Genomic DNA, 19,353 nt, shown 5'->3' with positions numbered 1-19,353 from the left:
GGCACCAATGTCGGCCCGTATATATATATATATATATATATATATATATATATATATATATATATATATATATATATATATATATATATATATATATATATATATATATGTTTTCCAGATTATGATCCGATGTCGGGCGGTGCCCGAGCAATATTTGTTATGCTTGAGGTCTTTGTGATTCTTGCATGTGTCGGTATTTGTATGTTTCCGGATTACGATCCGATGCGAGGCGGTGCTCGAGGAATGTTTATATGTATGCTTTCCGGACTAAGGTCCGATGCCGGGAGGTGCCCGAGGAATGTTTGTATGTATGTTTCCGGACTACGGTTCGATGTCGAGCGCTACCCTATGACTATGTGCATGTTAAATTATACTTGTTGTCTGCGTGATATTTGTATGTGCCTGGTAGGGAGGTGAGTGTAGGCGGGGTCCCGTATCTCCTCACTAGCTGAGTGTGGACGAGGTTCTATATTTCATCATGAGCAGAGCAGGGGCGAGGCCCATGATAGGCGAGACCTTAGGACTGGAGCAATTAGTATTGTGTATGATTCTTTATATGCTAACATGATTATATGATATTGTTTGTATGTGTATAGCGGGCGAGGCCTGGAAGAAACAGATCTGTATACTGAGCGGGGTTCGATGCCAAGCGGGGCCTGATGCGAGGCAGAGCCTGATACTGGGCGGGGCCCAAGGAAGGTCGGGTTGGGGCCCAATATATGTGATTATGTATATGGTATGTGGTAGTATGGGGAACTCATTAAGCTTCGTGCTTACGGTTTTCAGTTTTGGTTTTAGATACTTCTGGTAGCAAAGGGAAGAGCTCGGAATGACTGCACTGCACACACCATGATGTTTAGCCTGAGATGTTTACTCTGATGTTTTGAATTGGAAACTCTAATAATAATGTTTTGAAATACTTTGACTCATGTTTTGATGGAATGGTTTGATAACTATGAAATTATTTAATAATTAAAAATGAAATTTTTGGTCATGAATTTTATAAGTGTTACAATTTTGGGGTAATTTGCGTAGTTAGTCCATAAGAAGAGTTTTTAACTCGGACGGTCTTTATTGTTTGGTTTTGTTGCGTCTTTGGTCCATATCACTGAGAGAGAGAGAGAGAGAGAGAGAGAGAGAGAGAGAGAGAGAGAGAGAGAGAGAGAGAGAGAGAGAGAGAGAGAGAGAGAGAGAGAGATTATCATTTTCCTTATAATAAACAAATAAATGATCACACGAATTAAATGAGCATAGATAAGGGAATAATCAAGCTACCATTGGTTTTGTCAAAAATGACTATTTAGACCTGACAAATCTATATTTAGACCAAAACATTATATTCTAAAGTGTCATTTTATTATTATTATTATTTTTTTTATAACTTAGACTAATTTAGTTGTGATTTATTTACGAACTTGACACGGTCAGATCTAAGACTATTCAGACACACGGTGGGTCTACCTGGAAGCTGCAATGGTATATCTATTTTCCAAATCAAATGACTTCTGCTCTACGCCTCAACGCACGCACAAGTATATAACTTAATCTCAAGCCGATCGATCTATCGGTTGATCTATAGGTGTATTGTAGATTAATTTTGGTTACGGCACAAAATTCTCTGATCTGAAGGTAAAAATCACACAACTTAAGTATTCATATCCGATTGTTTTAGTTTCGTTTTCTTGTTGAATTTTATAACCAAATATTGAATTGGTTTTTGTGTTTGAACGTTTGGTTGATTAACTAAGCTTTGGGAAATATACGAAACGAAGATGTTGACGAAGTTCGAGACGAAGAGTAACAGAGTGAAAGGACTGAGTTTCCACAACAAGAGACCATGGATCTTAGCTAGTCTTCACAGTGGAGTGATCCAGCTATGGGATTACAGAATGGGCACTCTCATCGATCAATTTGACGAGCACGATGGTCCTGTTCGCGGCGTCCATTTCCACCAATCGCAGCCGCTTTTTGTCTCCGGAGGTAAATTTTAATGCCACATTATAACTGAAATGCTTGCCAATGGACTGTTTTATCTGGATTCAATTGTTCTGATTTGTTCATGAAATGAACATCGCATCCTCAATGGTTATTGCAGGAGATGATTACAAGATCAAAGTATGGAACTACAAATTGCATAGATGTTTGTTTACACTTCTTGGACATCTTGATTACATCCGAACAGTTCAATTTCATCATGAGTACCCCTGGATTGTTAGTGCTAGTGATGATCAAACTATCAGGATTTGGAATTGGCAATCTCGTACATGTATATCTGTATTGACAGGACACAACCATTATGTAATGTGTGCTTTATTCCATCCAAAAGAGGACCTTGTTGTGTCAGCATCATTAGATCAGACAATTAGGGTTTGGGATATTGGTGCATTGAAGAAGAAAACAGTTTCACCTGCTGATGACATCCTTGGGTTAAGTCAGATGAATACAGATTTCTTTGGTGGTGTTGATGCTGTTGTAAAGTATGTTTTAGAGGGACATGATCGAGGAGTCAATTGGGCTTCATTTCATCCCACTCTTCCACTTATTGTCTCAGGGGCTGATGATCGTCAAGTTAAAATCTGGCGAATGAATGGTATCAGTTTCTAAATCTTGTTTCTATTGCTCCATCTGTATGTTTCTGTGATAAGTTCTATATCATCTTAGCTGATCATGAAATAAAAACAAAGAACCTGATGACTATTTAGGCTATGTTTTGCGCGCCACAACTAGCTTATTTTCGAGCTTTTTTAAATTGTCGTGTTTGGCAAGCCAAAAAGTAGCTGATAAGCTAGCTTTTTAAAAAGCTATTTTGAGTAGCTTTTTAGGAATTTTCTAAAAATTTCCCAAATATACCCTTAAATAATTTTTAAAAAAACATATTCTTCTAAGGCTATGTTTGGCGTACTAGCTGAAAAGCTATTTGTTAGCTGATAGTTGAAAAGCTAGCTGTTAAATAAAAAGCTAGCTGATAAAAATTGGTGTTTGGTAAAACTAGCTGAAAGATATAAAATGACATAAAAGGGCATTTAAAAGATTGTATTTCTATAATTAATTAAGGGTATATGTGGAAATTTTTTAAAAAACTCCTAAAAAGCTAGTCAAGGCTGTGTTTGGCGTGCCATAACTAGCTGATAAGCTAGCTAATTTTTCGAGCTTTTTTAACTTGTCATGTTAGGCAAGCAAAAAAGTAGCTTAGTCAGCTAGCTTATAAGCTATCTTTTTAAAAAGCTACTTAGAGTAGCTTTTTAGGAGCTTTTTTAAAATTTTCCAAATATACCTCTTAATTAATTATAGAACACATTCTTTTAAATACCCTTTTATGTCATTTTATATTTACAGTTAGTTTTTCAACTAGTTTTACCGAACGTCATTTTTTATTAGTTAGCTTTTCAGTTATCTGCTAACTTTTTATTTAACAACTAGGTTTTCAGCTATCAGCTAGCTTTTTCACCTAACAGCTAGCTTTTTCTCCTAACAGCTAGCTTTTCAGCTAGTACGCCAAACATAGCTTAAGTAGCTTTTTAAAAAGCTAGGTTATAAACTAACTTATAAACTACTTTTTGGCTTGCCAAATATGATAACTTAAAAAAGTTCGAAAAATAAGCTAGTTGTGGCTCGCCAAACACAGTCTAAATATTCTTTTATGTCATTTTATAGCTTTCAGCTAACTTATATCATATTTTTTGTCAGTTAGCTTATAAGCTACAAGCTAGCTTTTCAGCCAATCTGCAAACAAAGCCTTAGTTTTCTCTCTAAAAGCACTTTTTGGTGTTGATAATAATTGATGACTACTTAATTCTCCTATGGGACTTGGGTGGTGTTGTTTTTATCGGATAAGAAATAACAATCATGCTTTTTTCTTCGTTTGTGCTTTGAAGAACCTCAAAACCAACTTTCATCTACTCTTTCTTCTTACACTAAGATCTTCACAATACTATTATATAACAAGTAACAAAAAAACACACACCTTCACGTTTCAGATTCAAAAGCATGGGAAGTAGACACATTAAGAGGTCACATGAACAACGTCTCATCTGTTCTTTTCCACTCAAAACAAGACATCATCGTATCAAACTCAGAAGACAAAAGCATACGCGTTTGGGACGCGACAAAAAGAACAAGCCTCCAAACATTCCGTCGCGAACACGACAGGTTCTGGATTCTCACCTGTCACCCCGAAATCAACCTTCTAGCAGCTGGACACGATAGTGGCATGATAGTTTTCAAATTTGAAAGAGAACGCCCTCCTTTCTCTGTAACTCATGATTCTCTTTACTACATCAAAGATCGTTTTCTACGGTTTTACGAATTCTCAACCCAAAAAGACACTCAAATAATCCCAATCCGAAGGCCCGGATCATCCGGATTAAACCAAGGGCCTAGATCTCTCTCCTATAGCCCTACAGAAAACGCTGTCTTAATATGTTCAGAAGTGGATGGAGGATCTTATGAACTTTATATCATCCCTAAAGATAGTGTCACTAGAGGTGATGCAATTCAAGAAGCTAAAAGAGGGGTAGGGGGGTCAGCGGTTTTTGTTGCTAGAAATAGATTTGCAGTGCTTGAAAAGAGCACAAATCAAGTTTTGGTTAAGAATTTGAAAAATGAAATAGTGAAGAAAAATGTTCTTCCGGTTGTTACGGATGCGATTTTTTACTCGGGTATGGGTAATTTGCTTTGTAGGGCGGAGGACAAAATGGTCATTTTTGACCTTCAACAACGAATTGTAATAGGGGAGATTCAAACTTCTTGTGTAAGGTATGTTTTGTGGTCAAATGATATGGAAAGTGTTGCTTTACTTAGCAAACATTCGATAATTATCGCTGATAAAAAGCTTTCACATCGATGCACACTTCATGAAACAATCCGTGTGAAAAGTGGTTCATGGGATGATAATGGTGTGTTTATATACACAACATTGACACATATCAAATATTGTTTACCTAATGGAGACTCTGGAATCATAAAAACCCTAGATGCTCCTGTTTACATTACAAAGATTTTTGGAAACACGATCTTTTGTTTGGATCGAGATGGGAAAAATTGGACGATTGTGATAGATGCAACTGAATATCTTTTTAAACTTTCTTTGTTGAGAAAGAGATTTGATCATGTTATGAGCATGATAAGAAACTCAGAGCTATGTGGACAAGCTATGATTGCGTATCTTCAACAAAAAGGTTTTCCAGAAGTTGCCCTTCATTTTGTGAAAGATGAAAGAACTCGTTTTAATTTAGCATTAGAAAGTGGGAACATACAAATAGCTGTTGCTTCTGCTAAAGAGATAGATGAAAAAGATCATTGGTATAGATTAGGTGTGGAGGCTCTTCGCCAGGGTAATTCTGGAATTGTGGAATATGCGTATCAGAGAACAAAGAATTTTGAGAGGCTATCGTTTTTGTATTTAGTTACGGGTAATTTAGATAAATTATCCAAAATGATGAAAATTGCAGAGGTCAAAAATGACATTATGGGTCAGTTTCATAATGCTTTGTATTTAGGTGATATCAAAGAACGAATCAAGATTTTGGAAAATTCGGGTCATTTAGCACTTGCGTTTGCTACTGCTAAAACCCATGGAATGAACGATATTGTTGAAGAACTTTTCGTGAAGCTTAAAGATAATATTCCGATTTTGCCCTTGAGGTCAACTTCTCTTTTAATCCCTCCAACTCCTGTTATGTCTGGTGGTGATTGGCCTTTGCAAAGGGTCACAAAAGGAATCTTTGAAGGCAGTCTTGATAATACACAAGAAGAGTATGAAGATGCTGCAGATGCTGATTGGGTTGAGGATTTGGACGTTGCTGACGTGGACAATGGTGACATCAGCATTGTGGATGATGAAGATCCAAATGAAGATAACGAATCTGGAGGTTGGGATCATGAAGATCTTGAACTTCCACCTGATTTCGACACCCCGAAAGCCACCTCCACCGCCAGGTCAGCGGTTTTTGTCCCGCCTAATCCGGGTTTACCCGCAACCCACATGTGGGCCCAGAAATCTTCACTTGCCGCCGAACACGTGGCAGCTGGCAACTTCGACACCGCCATGCGTTTACTAAACCGCCAGCTGGCAATCAAAAATTTCACACCTTTAAAATCATTATTTCTTGATCTTCACATGGGTAGTCATAGTTTCCTGTATGCTTCCACGTCAGCCTCACTTATCTCATTTCCCATTGAGAGAAACTCGAGTGAATCCACATCCACCCGGGCCCCACCTCAACTTATCTTTACTTTTTCCCAATTGGAAGACAAATTAAAAGCTGGATACAAAGCTACTACTTCAGGAAAGTTCACCGAAGCTTTACGTCTTTTCATGAGTATTCTTTATACAATTCCTTTGATAGTAGTTGAGACACGAAGAGAAGTGGATGAAGTAAAAGAACTGGTTGTAATTGTGAAAGAATATGTTTTGGGGTTACAAATGGAATTAAAAAGGAGGGAATTAAAAGACGACCCTGTTCGACAACAAGAGCTAGCTGCTTACTTTACTCATTGTAACCTTCAGATACCTCACTTGAGATTAGCTTTAATGAATGCGATGACTGTGTGTTTCAAGGGGGGGAATCTTATTACAGCATCGAGTTTTGCAAGGCGGCTGTTGGAGACTAATCCAACGGCTGAGAATCAATCTCAGAAAGCACGGGTGGTTATTCAGGCGGCTGAGAGGAACATGAGGGATTCTACGGAGTTGAATTATGACTTCAGGAATCCGTTTGTGACTTGTGGGGCGACTTATGTTCCGATTTATAGGGGACAGAAGGATGTGGTGTGTCCGTATTGTAGCTCGCATTTTGTTGTTTCTCAAGAAGGGGAGATTTGTGGTGTTTGTAATCTTTCGGTGGTGGGATCTGATGCTTCGGGCTTACTGTGTTCTCCTGCGCAGATAAGATGATTTAAAATTCTTTCTCGGGATGCTAGCCTCGCTTTTTTCTACTATCAGGTAATTCTCTCTCTTGGTTTATTATTTTTTTTCACCGACTCTTTTTTTCTTATTGATGTGTTATTTTTCTTGTAATAGACAAAATATTGATGCCTTGTTCAAATTCTTGCAGTTCAAACAGAGGGAGCCTTCGGATTCTTGATACTTTTAAAAAATACGAGTTTTGTGGGAGTTGTACTTTTATTGAAGTTTTGCATAGGCGTAAACATTGAGTATACTGTGTTTATAGTAGTGAAGATAGTTAATTTCGTTTGGACAAGCCGGGTATAACTTTTATTACATAAGATATAGTTACCCTTATAGTTAACTAGTTATTGCTTTTAAAGATATTTTAATGTGTTTTTCATATAATCAGGTTATCCTTGTTCAGGTTCAGGTTGAGATTCAGCTTTTATTTATTTCTTCTTGTTATTATTGTTTTAATATCTTTTGATAACTTTGATGTTTGAACGACTATTTATAGGGAAAATGACTTGAGAGGGTAATTACTTTTTCGTCTTGTTCACGTTTAGGTAATTTATATTTTTTGTAAACATTTGACCATTTAACTTGTTAAATGTGTTCACTATTACCATTGTCACCTGTTAGCAGGTGACAATGGTAATAGTGAACACATTTAACAAGTTAAATGGTCAAATGTTTACAAAAAATATAAGTTACCTAAACGTAAACAAATTTTTTTTTTTTTATTTTTTTTTATATATATAAATTTCTTAAGAATGTTTATAATTTCTTACAACAATGTTATGATTTTTTTTTCTATAAGTTTTATCTAATACAATGTTTTAAACTTTGCTTATAATTTTTTTAAAAACTTTTTTTATACTTTCATATAATTTTAATACAAATGCTTTGAAACCAAATATTTTTAAATGTTTTAAAATTTTCTTACAAGTTCTTAACTAGTTTTTTTTTTTAAACATTTTTTTACAATTTTTTTATAACTTTCATACATTTATTTCTAAACTTTCTTTTACAACATTTTTAAAGTGTTTTTTAGGGGATGTTTGGATTAACTTATTGCTTATTAGTTTATTTGTGGTGGGAATAAGCAATAAGCAAGGGAGGAGATGCTTATTAAAATTAGCTTATTTCTAACACAATAAGCTGATTTTTAAGGATTTTTATCAAAACACTTAAACTTAGCTTATTGTGGTGGGAATAAGCAATAAGCAATAAACACCATATTTTTTTCGTATCCAAACACCCCCTTAGATTTTGTATGATAATTTAATATTTTTTATAACATTTTAAATTACTTTCGTTAAATATTAATTTAAAACGTTGTATTAAAAAAATTAAAAGTTTATAAACTTCTAATTAGAAAGTTGGAATAATTTTAAAACATATATATATATATATATATATATATATATATATATATATGGTTAGTTTCATGTGAGACGGCCTAATTTTGTGAGACCGTGAGACGCATTTTTTTATTTTTTTTATTTTTTTTTTATTTTGTTTAGTTAATTCAAGTTCCGAAAATAATATTTAAAAAGAGAATTTTTGGATTTTTCCATTTATTTTGCATTTTAAAATTATTTTTTAGAATATGTACAGTGTAATATTCTATTAGAATATTTCACGTATTTTTCAAAAAAATGGGATTTTTTTATATTTATTTTATTTTATTTTATTTTTTTTTAGTTAATTCAAGTTCCGAAAATAATATTTAAAAAAAGAATTTTTAGATTTTTCCATTTATTTTGCATTTTAAAGTTATTTTTTAGAATATGTCAGTGTAATATTCTATTAGAATATTTCACGTATTTTTCAAAAAAAAACGGGATTTTTTTTTATTTTTTTTTATTTTTTTTTATTTTTTTTTAGTTAATTCAAGTTCCAAAAATAATATTTAAAAAAAGAATTTTTGGATTTTTCCATTTATTCTGCATTTTAAAATTATTTTTAGATTTGGTCTCACGGTCTCACAAAATTAGAATGGTCTCAAATGAACCTGAACCTATATATATATATATATATATATATATATATATATATATATATATATATATATATATATATATATAGTTTTAATATTTGGTAAGTAATATTTTCTATTTATTTTTTTTAAAAGACCCTCCATGCTTATTGTTACATATTTAATTTTTTTAATTTTTTTATTAGATACTATTCACTTTAAAAATATTGTAGATGCTTAAAAAAGAAAGTAAAAAATTATTAGAGGCTATATAAAAGATTTCACAAAACAAAAACATATTTATTAATTAAAAAGTAAAATTTAAAATTGATCAATATTTAATTAATATTTAGGAAGTTATTGATATTTGAAAAATAACATTTCAAAAAAATAATACAAAAAAATATGAAAATAAAATCACTATTAAAAGTGGGGAAACTGATTTATCAGAGTAAATAACTTTTCGTTTTGTTCACATCTAGACAACTTTTTTTTGTACACATTTAACCATTTAACTTGTTAATTTGTTCACATATTACCATTGCTACCTGCTATAGCCGGTGACAATGACAATATGTAAACACATATAACAAGTTAAATGGCCAAATATGTATAAAAACAAAGAAGCTACCTAAATGTGAACAAAACGACAAAGATTATTACCATTGTAAGTCATTTTCCCCTATTTCTATGATGATTACATGTGGGAATCATAGGTAAGAAGTTACCCTTTCTCATTTTATCAATTTCTATGATGATTACATGTGGGAATCATAGGTAAGAAGTTACCCTTTCTCAGTTTATCAATTTAAAGGTAAATAGTTCTGTTTGTATAGATAGGAAAAAGAGGTACCAATTTTAGAGGGGTTCAATATGTTTCTACTAAATATTCGTATTTATCTTTTATTTATTGGATCATATCTTAAGTGTCAAAATCGAGGAATGAGACAAAAACAAAAAGAAATGGTGCGTTATGTATTTCAATAATTAATACTTAAGAGGATGAAGTTGGAGGATAAGATAGAAGGAAATTGGAGGATAAGATAGAAGGAAATTTCATTTTCCATATAGCATATAAAATACAAATTGATGATTAAGTATGATAATAATATTTTTAAATTGAAGAGATTTTGTTTGAAGCTAAAAGCATCTCCAACTCAACTCTAAACTCTATTTTTTCCTTCATTTCCTTCATGTTTTCCTTCAACAATATCTTCTTTCTATCTCTATTTTTAGATATGAATAAGATTCTTCCAGATATGGACGACGGACATTATTCATTTCTCCAAAAATAGAGTTGAAGTTTTAGTTGTTGATTTTAGTCTTTCTTTTTTATTTATACATTTCTTATTTTTATCTTCATTATAATTTAAATATAATATTTAATATTTGTAATATCCTGGTATTTATTAAGTTATATTAATTAATCATTAATATAGAGTTTAGTATTTATTTATCGAATTCATATAAAAAATTAAATATATACTAAAGATTTGAAACACAGTAATATATTTTTATAAAAGTTTATAATTGAAATATAACTTATAAACATGAAAACATATTCTAATAAAACAAACAACACTTAAAGTTGTAAAAGAAACGTTACCCATAAAGATCGAAATAACAATGGATGAAGATAATCAATTCTAACAATTTCTTGTTCGATATAATCATATTAAATAAAATAGAATATATATATATATATATATATATATATATATATATATTTGTTATAAATACAATTTAATAATTATTTATAATAAATTAGAAATTATGTCAAGTTCATTATATATAAACATTTTATTTACATATAATTTTATGATAATATAATTTACAATATTATTGTAATAAAAAAAATATAGAATACATATTTGTTAAAATCTAATAAGTAGAGGGGTATGTTTGACAATATATATATAAGTTAAAAAATAGAATATACTAAGAATATATACTTTTTAGGATAAAAGAGAAATCTTCAATAAAGTCCTAATATTTAGGGGAAATTTACGGTTTAGTACCAAATTAAATTTTGTTTACAAAAAAGACATATTACCGGCTAAAACTTCGGAATGACCATTCGTGGCCGGTTTCACAGATTTAGTCGGTATCTCGTCTTTTTTTTTCGTTAATTAATAAAAAAATTCAGGGCTTTTTCATTATTTTTTGCCAATAACAAAAATATTTGGATTTTTTTTTAAGATTACCTTTAAACTAATGTATATTATATGATTTAAGTTAATATATACTATTCATCGTCTTCTTTCTTGCACTCTTTCATAGTGTGTTTTCGTTGTTATCGTCGAACCCAACAACAAAAAGTTCACTCACAAGCATCGTTAACTCCATCGAAAGATCATCGTGTATGTGAGTCGTCTTTTAGCCGAAGCGGGGTTCAGGAAGATTGATCGGTTCATTTGGGTGTTTGGTAAGTAGCAATGAGTGATTTCGAGGACAAAATCCTGTTTAAGTGGGGGAGAGTTGTAACATCCAGGTTTCGAGAAGCTTCCAATTTTGGGAATTACGGGCATTAATGGATCAAGTGATGGCTTTGGATGCCAAAGGGTTTGGGCTTTAACCCCATTCAAAAGTGGATTACATATATATGTTGTGCGAGCCAATATTTCAGTTTGTACTTTGGAGCTTGTGACAACTCGAAATTTCTATCTTGTACAACCATTCACTTCAATCTAAGTCAGACTTATTTCTGCTAACTTTTAGCACTGTTTAGAGTCTGTTTGAGTGTTCTAAAGCCTAGTACCTTCAAGAGATAAATATAGGAAGTATACTCTAGAGTTCAATGTGCAACATTTAAGTCTCAAAACTCCAAGAGTTTGGAGTTTACGACCATAAAATGGAGTTTACGGCCGTAAACTCTAAGGTATAAATATGACACTTAGTCATTTTTAGTCATTTTTACCATTTTCAAGCCTAGAAGGCATTCTCTCTCAAGTATCATCCGATTTTTCACTAAGATCTTCAACTTTTTAAGTGTTTCTTTCCTTGATTAGTTGATATCCTTCAATATCTAGTGATTGTACATGATTTCATCCATGAAATCTCTTCATTTTGATAGATCTTCAAGTGTTCTTCATTTCACTAAGAACACAAGAACACACACTAGTGTTCTTGGACCTTAAACACCCTTATAAGCTTCTATATTGTAAGTACTCTTGCCTTAGCTTGTTATATGCTTGAATCCTTTAGTTTACACCTAGAAAACATCAAGAAAACAAGATCAAAAGGTGTTTACGGCCAAGGCAATCTCCTTGGGCCGTAAACCCTAATTAAGGGTGCAAATGAGCCCTAATCCCTTCCAAAGCCTTGGAACCAAGTCTAGAATACTTCCAAGAAGAGTATAGGACCTTAAACAACAAAAGAATCAAGAACACATGGTGTTTACGGCCAAGGCAATCACCTTGGGCCGTAAACCCTAAAAAGTGGTGCATTTGTACCACTATTCTTTCCTAAGGCTTAGACTTGATCATAGAACACTTCATTATGACTTGTAAGACCTTATAACATAAAATGGTACAAAATACCATGAGTTTACGGCCGTAAACTCTTTGGGCCATAAACTCATGGCCGTGAACTCCCTTGATCATGCCATCTTGGCCGTAAACTCCAAAGTGAGGCCATACACCCCTTATATGCAACCCTATGTGGTTTAACACTTCATAACAAGTGTTTCCTAGTTCCTAAGATTGTTCCATTTCATGATTAGTTGTTACAAACACTAATTAGATGCATATATGTGTCATTATATGCTAAATAGGATCCGTATGTGCTCAAGTCTTCACTTGACACTTAGCCTCCTTTACCGATCTTACATTCGCATCACTCACTACAGGTGAGTTCATACCCCTTAATCTATTTTTTAAATGATTTTAAATGCTTTTCTCGGGGGGGGGGGGATACAAGAAGAAAACATGTTAGTTATATAATCAATCACATGTGATTTATAACTATGTTTCAAACAAAGGATTTCTTATACTTTCAAACTGTTTTATCAATCAAACTGCTTTTAAATCGTTTTATAAATTGACATCAAGTCATCAATATTTATTATTAAACTCTTCAAATGTTTTACAAAACTTCTTTTAAACTTATATATTGTCAAATGCATGTCTATATAGGTATAGTTATATAAGTAATGTTTAAAGGACTTAGGACTGATAACTCGCTTTATTTCCTTTTCCTTGTTTGGATGTGGCCTGAGAGTATCGGTTATTTGTCCGAATGTCGTTTAAATATCTGTTATATATTATGTATACATATGAAGATATAAAAATACTATTAATCAGTTCAGTACCTTTGGGTAGCAAAGGCATACCTCCATTCATTCAAACTACAGAAATTACTAGTAAACTATAATAGGTATACTTTAGGAGAATACTATCATATATAAATACTATAACAGAGAATACTATAACAGAGAATACTAGACAGAGAATACTATAACAGAGAATACTATACAACGGATACTATACAGAGAATACTATACATAGAATACTATTACTATAACAAGTATACTATAACAAGATTCAGAGATAACATAATGTGAGATACTACTTCATGACACATCGACCATTTCGTTATGTCACGTTTTGTAACCAAAATCTCCTGGAGGGAGAGCGTGAGTTTGCGTATAGATCTATACTGGATTGACTATCCTACACCTTGTTGTTCGCTACGGTGGGACTTGCAAGTCTACGGGTGCCAAATGTCATTTCTTCCGACGTCTTTCATCGTCGTGTTATAGTCGGTTTAGTATGGTAACAACCTCATCACATTTTACCTTATATAAGCCTTTTTGGTTTAAGGTAGTTATTACTTCAGTAGTTAATACAAATAATACTGCAGTACACATACATTTCCCATTATATTCAAATTGATCTTCTCACATAAAGGGTAATATAAAACTATATTATAGTAATGATAGTCATATTTGGGAAAAGCTTCCACTTTTACAAAGAAACGGACATACAAAACAGTCGGGTCTTGGTAGAAGACTACTTTTTATACTAGTAGAAAATATAGGATTTTCTAGGAGTTTTTCAAACATATACAAACATTTACATTGAACATTTACAAACATTTTCATCAAACTTATACAAACATTGACACTAAATACTTATGAACTCACCAACTTAAATGCTGATCAACTCTTTCAAAATAACTTGTATTCTCAGGTCATCAGTAGACAGGTACAGTCGACCAGGTTAAGAGAAGATGGAGCATGTTCAAGACTCGTCTTTTATTTTGATTCATTTTTGGTGTCTTATTACAATGAAAGAACACACATGTATGAAATTATACTATTAATGCAATGGATGATGTTGTTGCTTATTTACTACTTTGCATTGTTATGATACTGTACATGACGTCCTCCGCCCCAGAACGTTTCCGCCGTTCCTGGTTTTGGGGTGTGACAGATTGGTATCAGAGCATTGTTTATAGTGATTTGAGTATATCAACCCATAAAAGATATACAAACTATAAACACATAGGGATTAAAATACTCTGACCAAGAGTTTATACTTTTAAGTACTAAAATACTTAACTATAAGTATACATAATTACATACCTACATACTTACTATAGAACAGTGTCATACTAGAACATAACAAAAGTATTACGATTGTTGAACATCACAAGTAAGCTCAGGGATGTATGGTCAGTTTTGGCAGTGACATAGCCTGATCAACTATGTTGGTCCGAAAAGTGATTAACATATGCCGAGAATGGTTGTGATGTAGCAACAAGTCTAAAAACTTACCAACATTACTACAATGAGAACATTAGAACAAAACGTAAACTTAAAATACTATAGGAGTATTTTGTGTTACTATAATTACTTATTTGATAACTAAACAGGTCTTTATTAGTATGTCAATAGTTGCTGAGTGGATACACTACGTTTATATGTAACTAAGGTGTCATAGACTTAGAATCTGTGATCTTTGCTTTACTTCCTGTTCCTTGTTTGGTTGTGGACTTAGAGTTAGGATCACTTATTCGAAGGTCTATCCTGTTTTGGTTACATATGACTGGTATGCACTACGCAAATGTTGGAGTAACTGATAAGGATCATCTTATAATTATCTTAGTTAGTACGCCTATTAACTATTTCTTTTACCCCTACTTCTTGCGTAGATAACATGGCTGGATTCCATATCCCCGAAGACCCGTACTTCCCAAATCAGGGCAATGCTGATGAAGAGCCAGAAGATGATCACCCAATCCCTTTGGATGATCACCTCGCAGAAGGCTTTTCGGACGGTTCTGACTCCGAACCAGAAGTCAACAACCTACCTTAAGAAGTTCAAAACCCAAATCTCAACCCCCGACCTGCATTTCAAGGTCCCACACCCTTGTGGGCGACAAACTTGAATCTTTGGAGTGATGAACAGGGTCAACCATTACCCTTCAATGGAGACCGAAGCTTTTACAATCTCAGCGAATGAGGCTCAGCTAACCGAGTCCTGCCCATTATGGTCCGCAGGATTGCTCGGAATAATGAGCAAGGTAGAGCAGCCATCGACCGAGTCATGGAAATTGACGCTAACTCTGGCATTAACACGGTCCGCATTCGCCAACTCGAAGAAGCCATGGAAAGGACTGGGAGAACCAATGAGGCTCTGCAGCAACAGCTGGCTGCATCCCGAGCTGAAGTCATAGAACTTTGAGTGCGTCAGAGAGCTCATGAGCGACATCTTCAAGATGTAGTACGTCAACTGGCAGATCTGAGGGTTCGCCCGAGGAATACCCGTCACCAGTAGAAGATGTATGACTCATCTTTTCTTTTGGTTTAAGGAATAGCCTTTCGTATCGGTGCTCTATGAAGCACTTTCCTGTAAAATATTCCCGTCATTCAAGCAATTTAACTAGACTTCTAAACTGTCAAAATTTTACTACTTCTGATATGATGTAAGACCTACTCTTAGGTCAATTTTTCCCCAAACTAATTACATCCTTAATATCAATGATATTGACACTCAGCTAATCTTTTGTAGAAATCTTTGTTCAAATACTTTCATTCTTGTAATTCTAGAACTCTATGGAACTCCTACTCTTATCTAGTTGTTGAACTATGTCGATTTAGTTCATGGGACTCATTCATTAACTTCACTATTGAATTCTTATCACTGTACTCATCTTTTAAACTACAGTTGAAAGATGCCTCCTCGTAAGTCAACAAGGCGTAATCCTCCGATTATTCCAACTCAAACACCACCTCCACCACCCCCTCCACAATTCGATATAACAACTCTTAATGTTGCGGTAGCTGCGGCTGTTGCTACAACCATGGCACAATACCACAACAACCAGGGTACTGGTGGAGGTGGAACAGTCGTTCATTCCACACCAAGTGATTTCACTGTGCGCTCGCAAGAGTGCTCTTATAAAGACTTCACCAACTGTAAACCCCGAGTCTTCAATGGAATCGGTGGAATCATTGCTCTGTCGTAATGGTTTGAGAAGACGGAATCGATCTTCGAGATCTGCTCCTGTACTGAAGGAAGCAAAGTCAAATTTGCTGCATGCACCTTCAGTGATAGAGCCCTGACGTGGTGGAATAGCCATGTCAAGTTACTAACTTTAATAGTGGCTAATGCTATGGGTTGGGAAGCTCTTAAAGGGCTAATGATTGAAGAGTACTTCCCCAGGGGCGAGGTTCAAAAACTGGAACAAGAACTCTGGAGCCTGACCATGAAGGGCTCCAACATAGTGGCATAAACTGCCAGATTTAGCGATCTGGTGGCACTATGTCCCAATATGGTTCCCAACGAGGGGAAGAAGATTGAGAGGTACATTTGGGGGCTGGTACCTCCATTTCAGGGGAATGTCTTAGCTTCAAACCCCACTACTTTCGACAGTGCCAAGCAATTGGCACAACGGCTCATCGATCACGGGGTCCCTACCCCGTCAACAACAACAACCCTAGCCATCTCAGATGTAACATCCAAAAATTTTACGCCAAATTTAAACTTTTCAAGCATAAATAAAACCCAATAGTATTGTTTACAAAAATGTTTTCAATTCATTATTCAATCAGAGTGTCCCAAAAGCTAGATAATAAGGATGAGGAGCGGTACGGTCACGCCTTCGCCTTGCCATGAACTCCTGAAGTACCTGAAACAATAAACTGAAAAGTGTAAGCCCGAGGGATTAGTGAGCTACCCCCCAAAATACCAATACCACACTGATAATACCATATCCGTAATAATCAATCAATCAACATGCATACTGGGCCATCGGCCTGATTGGACCGCCCTACAGGGCCTACAGTCCAACTGAATCTATACCGAGCCTTCGGCATGACTGGACCGCCAAGTGGGCCTATAGTCTTCCCGAACCGCTCATAGGGTGTGCTGGCCTTCAGCACACAAAGCAGGACCGCCTCAACCCAATAAACAAGCAAGTAACCATGTGCGCATAACTAACATATACTGGCATATACAACCATCAAACATATCTATCTCACTGAGCATCAAACATAGCAATCTCTTATAACTAGAGCACTGACCTAGCAGGTCACTAACATATCAATCCCTACGGATCATAAGAGCATAACATACTGTCTATCCTGATTCTGATCTAACAGATCACATCCACATGTAGCATACCATAACGATAACAACTAAAAGGGCCGGTGTTGGTGCCTTAGACCCTATCGATATAGTGAGGATAACTCACCTTGCAGATGTCGACTCGATAGATAAGCTTCAACCCTCGGATCACTGCCACAAACTCCACCACCTATAACCATAGTATAATCATACCCATAAGCCAACTAATCAACCCTGGTCAAAGTCAAAGTCATCAGTCAAGGTCAATAGTCCATGTTGACCTCGACTCGTCGAGTACCCCCGGCTACTCACCGAGTTCCTTGAAGTACTAACCCACTCGCCGAGTCACCCGAGTGACTCGTCGAGTTCCTTTGGTTTACGATCGAGACCCTAAGGCCACTCGTCGAGCTTCCTTCTTGCAACTCGACAGTTACCCACGCATACATAAGTTGGGGCAACCTCATCCGACTCGCCGAGTTGTTCATACACTCGTCGAGTCTACGGCAATCTTCATTGGACTCGCCGAGTTGTTCTTCCAACTCGCCAAGTTCATGCCTATCATCATATGACTCGCCGAGTCGACCATGCGACTCGCCGAGTCTCTTCAGTCCTTTTTGCCATACAGACTCATTTGAGCCATGCAGCGGCTCCAAAATACAGATCCAAGCTTCTAAGGCATGCTTTTCACATAAAGTTGAAAACTTTACGTGCATGCATAGCTACAAAGGCTCTTAATGTCAAATCCAAGCTTACAATGGGGGGTTTCATACTCAAAGAGGTTTCATTCACGCCCAAACCAGAAACTTTATGACTCTAGGACTTAAGAAGGGTCCAGATCTGAAGTTACAACTTCAGATCTAGCCCATAGTCCACCTTATCAACTCAAAGATCCATAAAAGCCCCAAACTCAACCAAAAAGAGATCTAGAAGGGAAAGAAGTAAAGGTGGCGACTTGATACCTCTGGAAGATGCTAACTAAGGTAGATTCTGATTCCCACACTTTCCTTGCTCCAATTCCCTTGCCTTCCAAGTTCCTCTTCTCCAAAGATCTTCCTCCCAAGCTTAATACACACACAATAGAGCACCACACGAATTAGGGTTTCTCAAGAGCTCTCTAGAACTGCAAAGAGGCCAAAGGAGGCTTATGCTTCCTTAAATAGGGTGTGAAACCCCGGGATTTAGGGTTTCCTCTGCCAGCTCCTACTCGTCGAATCCCTTCATGGACTCGGCGAGTAGGTCACTAAACATGCGTACCAAACCCGTTGCTACTCGACGAGTAGGGCAACCAACTCGTCGAGTAGGCCTTGAAACCAATTAAATTCTTATTTAAACAATACCTGGGAATTGGGGCGTTACAGTTCTCCCCCACTTGAACTAGACTTCGCCCTCGAAGTCTGCTGGAATAAACAATGCCGGGTAATGCTCCTGCATTTCCGCCTCCGGCTCCCACCTCCACTCGGATCCTCTCCGATGCTCCCACTGCACTTTTACCAAAGGTATCTCTTTATTCCGAAAAATCTTCTTCTTCCTTTCCAAGATGGCTACAGGCCTCTCCACGTAATTCAGGCGCTCATCGACCTGAATATCATCCATCGATACTACTGCCTCCTGGTCCATAATACACTTCCGCAATTGCGAAACATGGAACGTGCTATGAGTTCGGCTGAGCTCCTCCGGTAGCTCAATCCTATAAGCCACCTTGCCAACCCTGGCAATAATCCTGAATGGCCCAATATAACAGGGACCCAATTTTCCCCTCTTCCTGAAGCGGATCACACCCTTCCAGGGCGAGACCTTCAGAAGTACCATGTCACCAACCTGAAACTCTAAATCCGATCGGCGTCTATCAGCGTAACTCTTTTGCCGACTCTGAGCGGTCTGCAGCCGCTGTCTGATCTGCTGGATCTTTTCGG

General features: G+C 35.6%; 1 protein-coding gene across 2 annotated transcripts; it reads left to right on the top strand.

Moving 5' to 3' along the window:
- The first annotated feature begins 1,449 nt into the window (after positions 1-1,449).
- On the top strand, positions 1,450-7,357 carry LOC145108342 (coatomer subunit alpha-1-like). Of its 2 annotated transcripts, none has more exons than XM_079045359.1 (5): positions 1,450-1,629; positions 1,773-1,980; positions 2,096-2,590; positions 3,978-6,943; positions 7,056-7,357. In XM_079045359.1, the coding sequence occupies exons 2-4, from the start codon at positions 1,773-1,775 to the stop codon at positions 6,893-6,895; spliced, it is 3,621 nt and encodes a 1,206-aa protein (XP_078901485.1). In that variant the 5' UTR covers positions 1,450-1,629; the 3' UTR covers positions 6,896-6,943; positions 7,056-7,357. The 2 variants fall into 2 exon arrangements, with proteins under 2 accessions (XP_078901485.1, XP_078901484.1); XM_079045358.1 differs by having other exon boundaries at positions 1,749-1,980.
- Positions 7,358-19,353: the final 11,996 nt, after the last annotated feature.

Source organism: Lactuca virosa, chromosome 4, assembly GCF_052849685.1.
Source record: "Lactuca virosa cultivar CGN04683 chromosome 4, Lactuca_virosa_CGN04683_v6, whole genome shotgun sequence".
Classification (NCBI taxonomy): Eukaryota; Viridiplantae; Streptophyta; class Magnoliopsida; order Asterales; family Asteraceae; genus Lactuca; species Lactuca virosa.
The sequence above is the reverse complement of the archived record's forward strand: the minus strand, read 5'-3'. Positions and strand labels throughout refer to the sequence as shown.

What these genes read in the sequence shown, in the direction of transcription:
- LOC145108342 (XM_079045359.1), top strand. Translation starts at nt 1,773, where the DNA reads ATGTTGACGAAGTTCGAGACGAAGAGTAACAGAGTGAAAGGACTGAGT. An exon ending in GCCGCTTTTTGTCTCCGGAG is followed by an intron (nt 1,981 to 2,095) that starts GTAAATTTTAAT and finishes TGGTTATTGCAG; the next exon opens with GAGATGATTACAAGATCAAA. An exon ending in TAAAATCTGGCGAATGAATG is followed by an intron (nt 2,591 to 3,977) that starts GTATCAGTTTCT and finishes TTCACGTTTCAG; the next exon opens with ATTCAAAAGCATGGGAAGTA.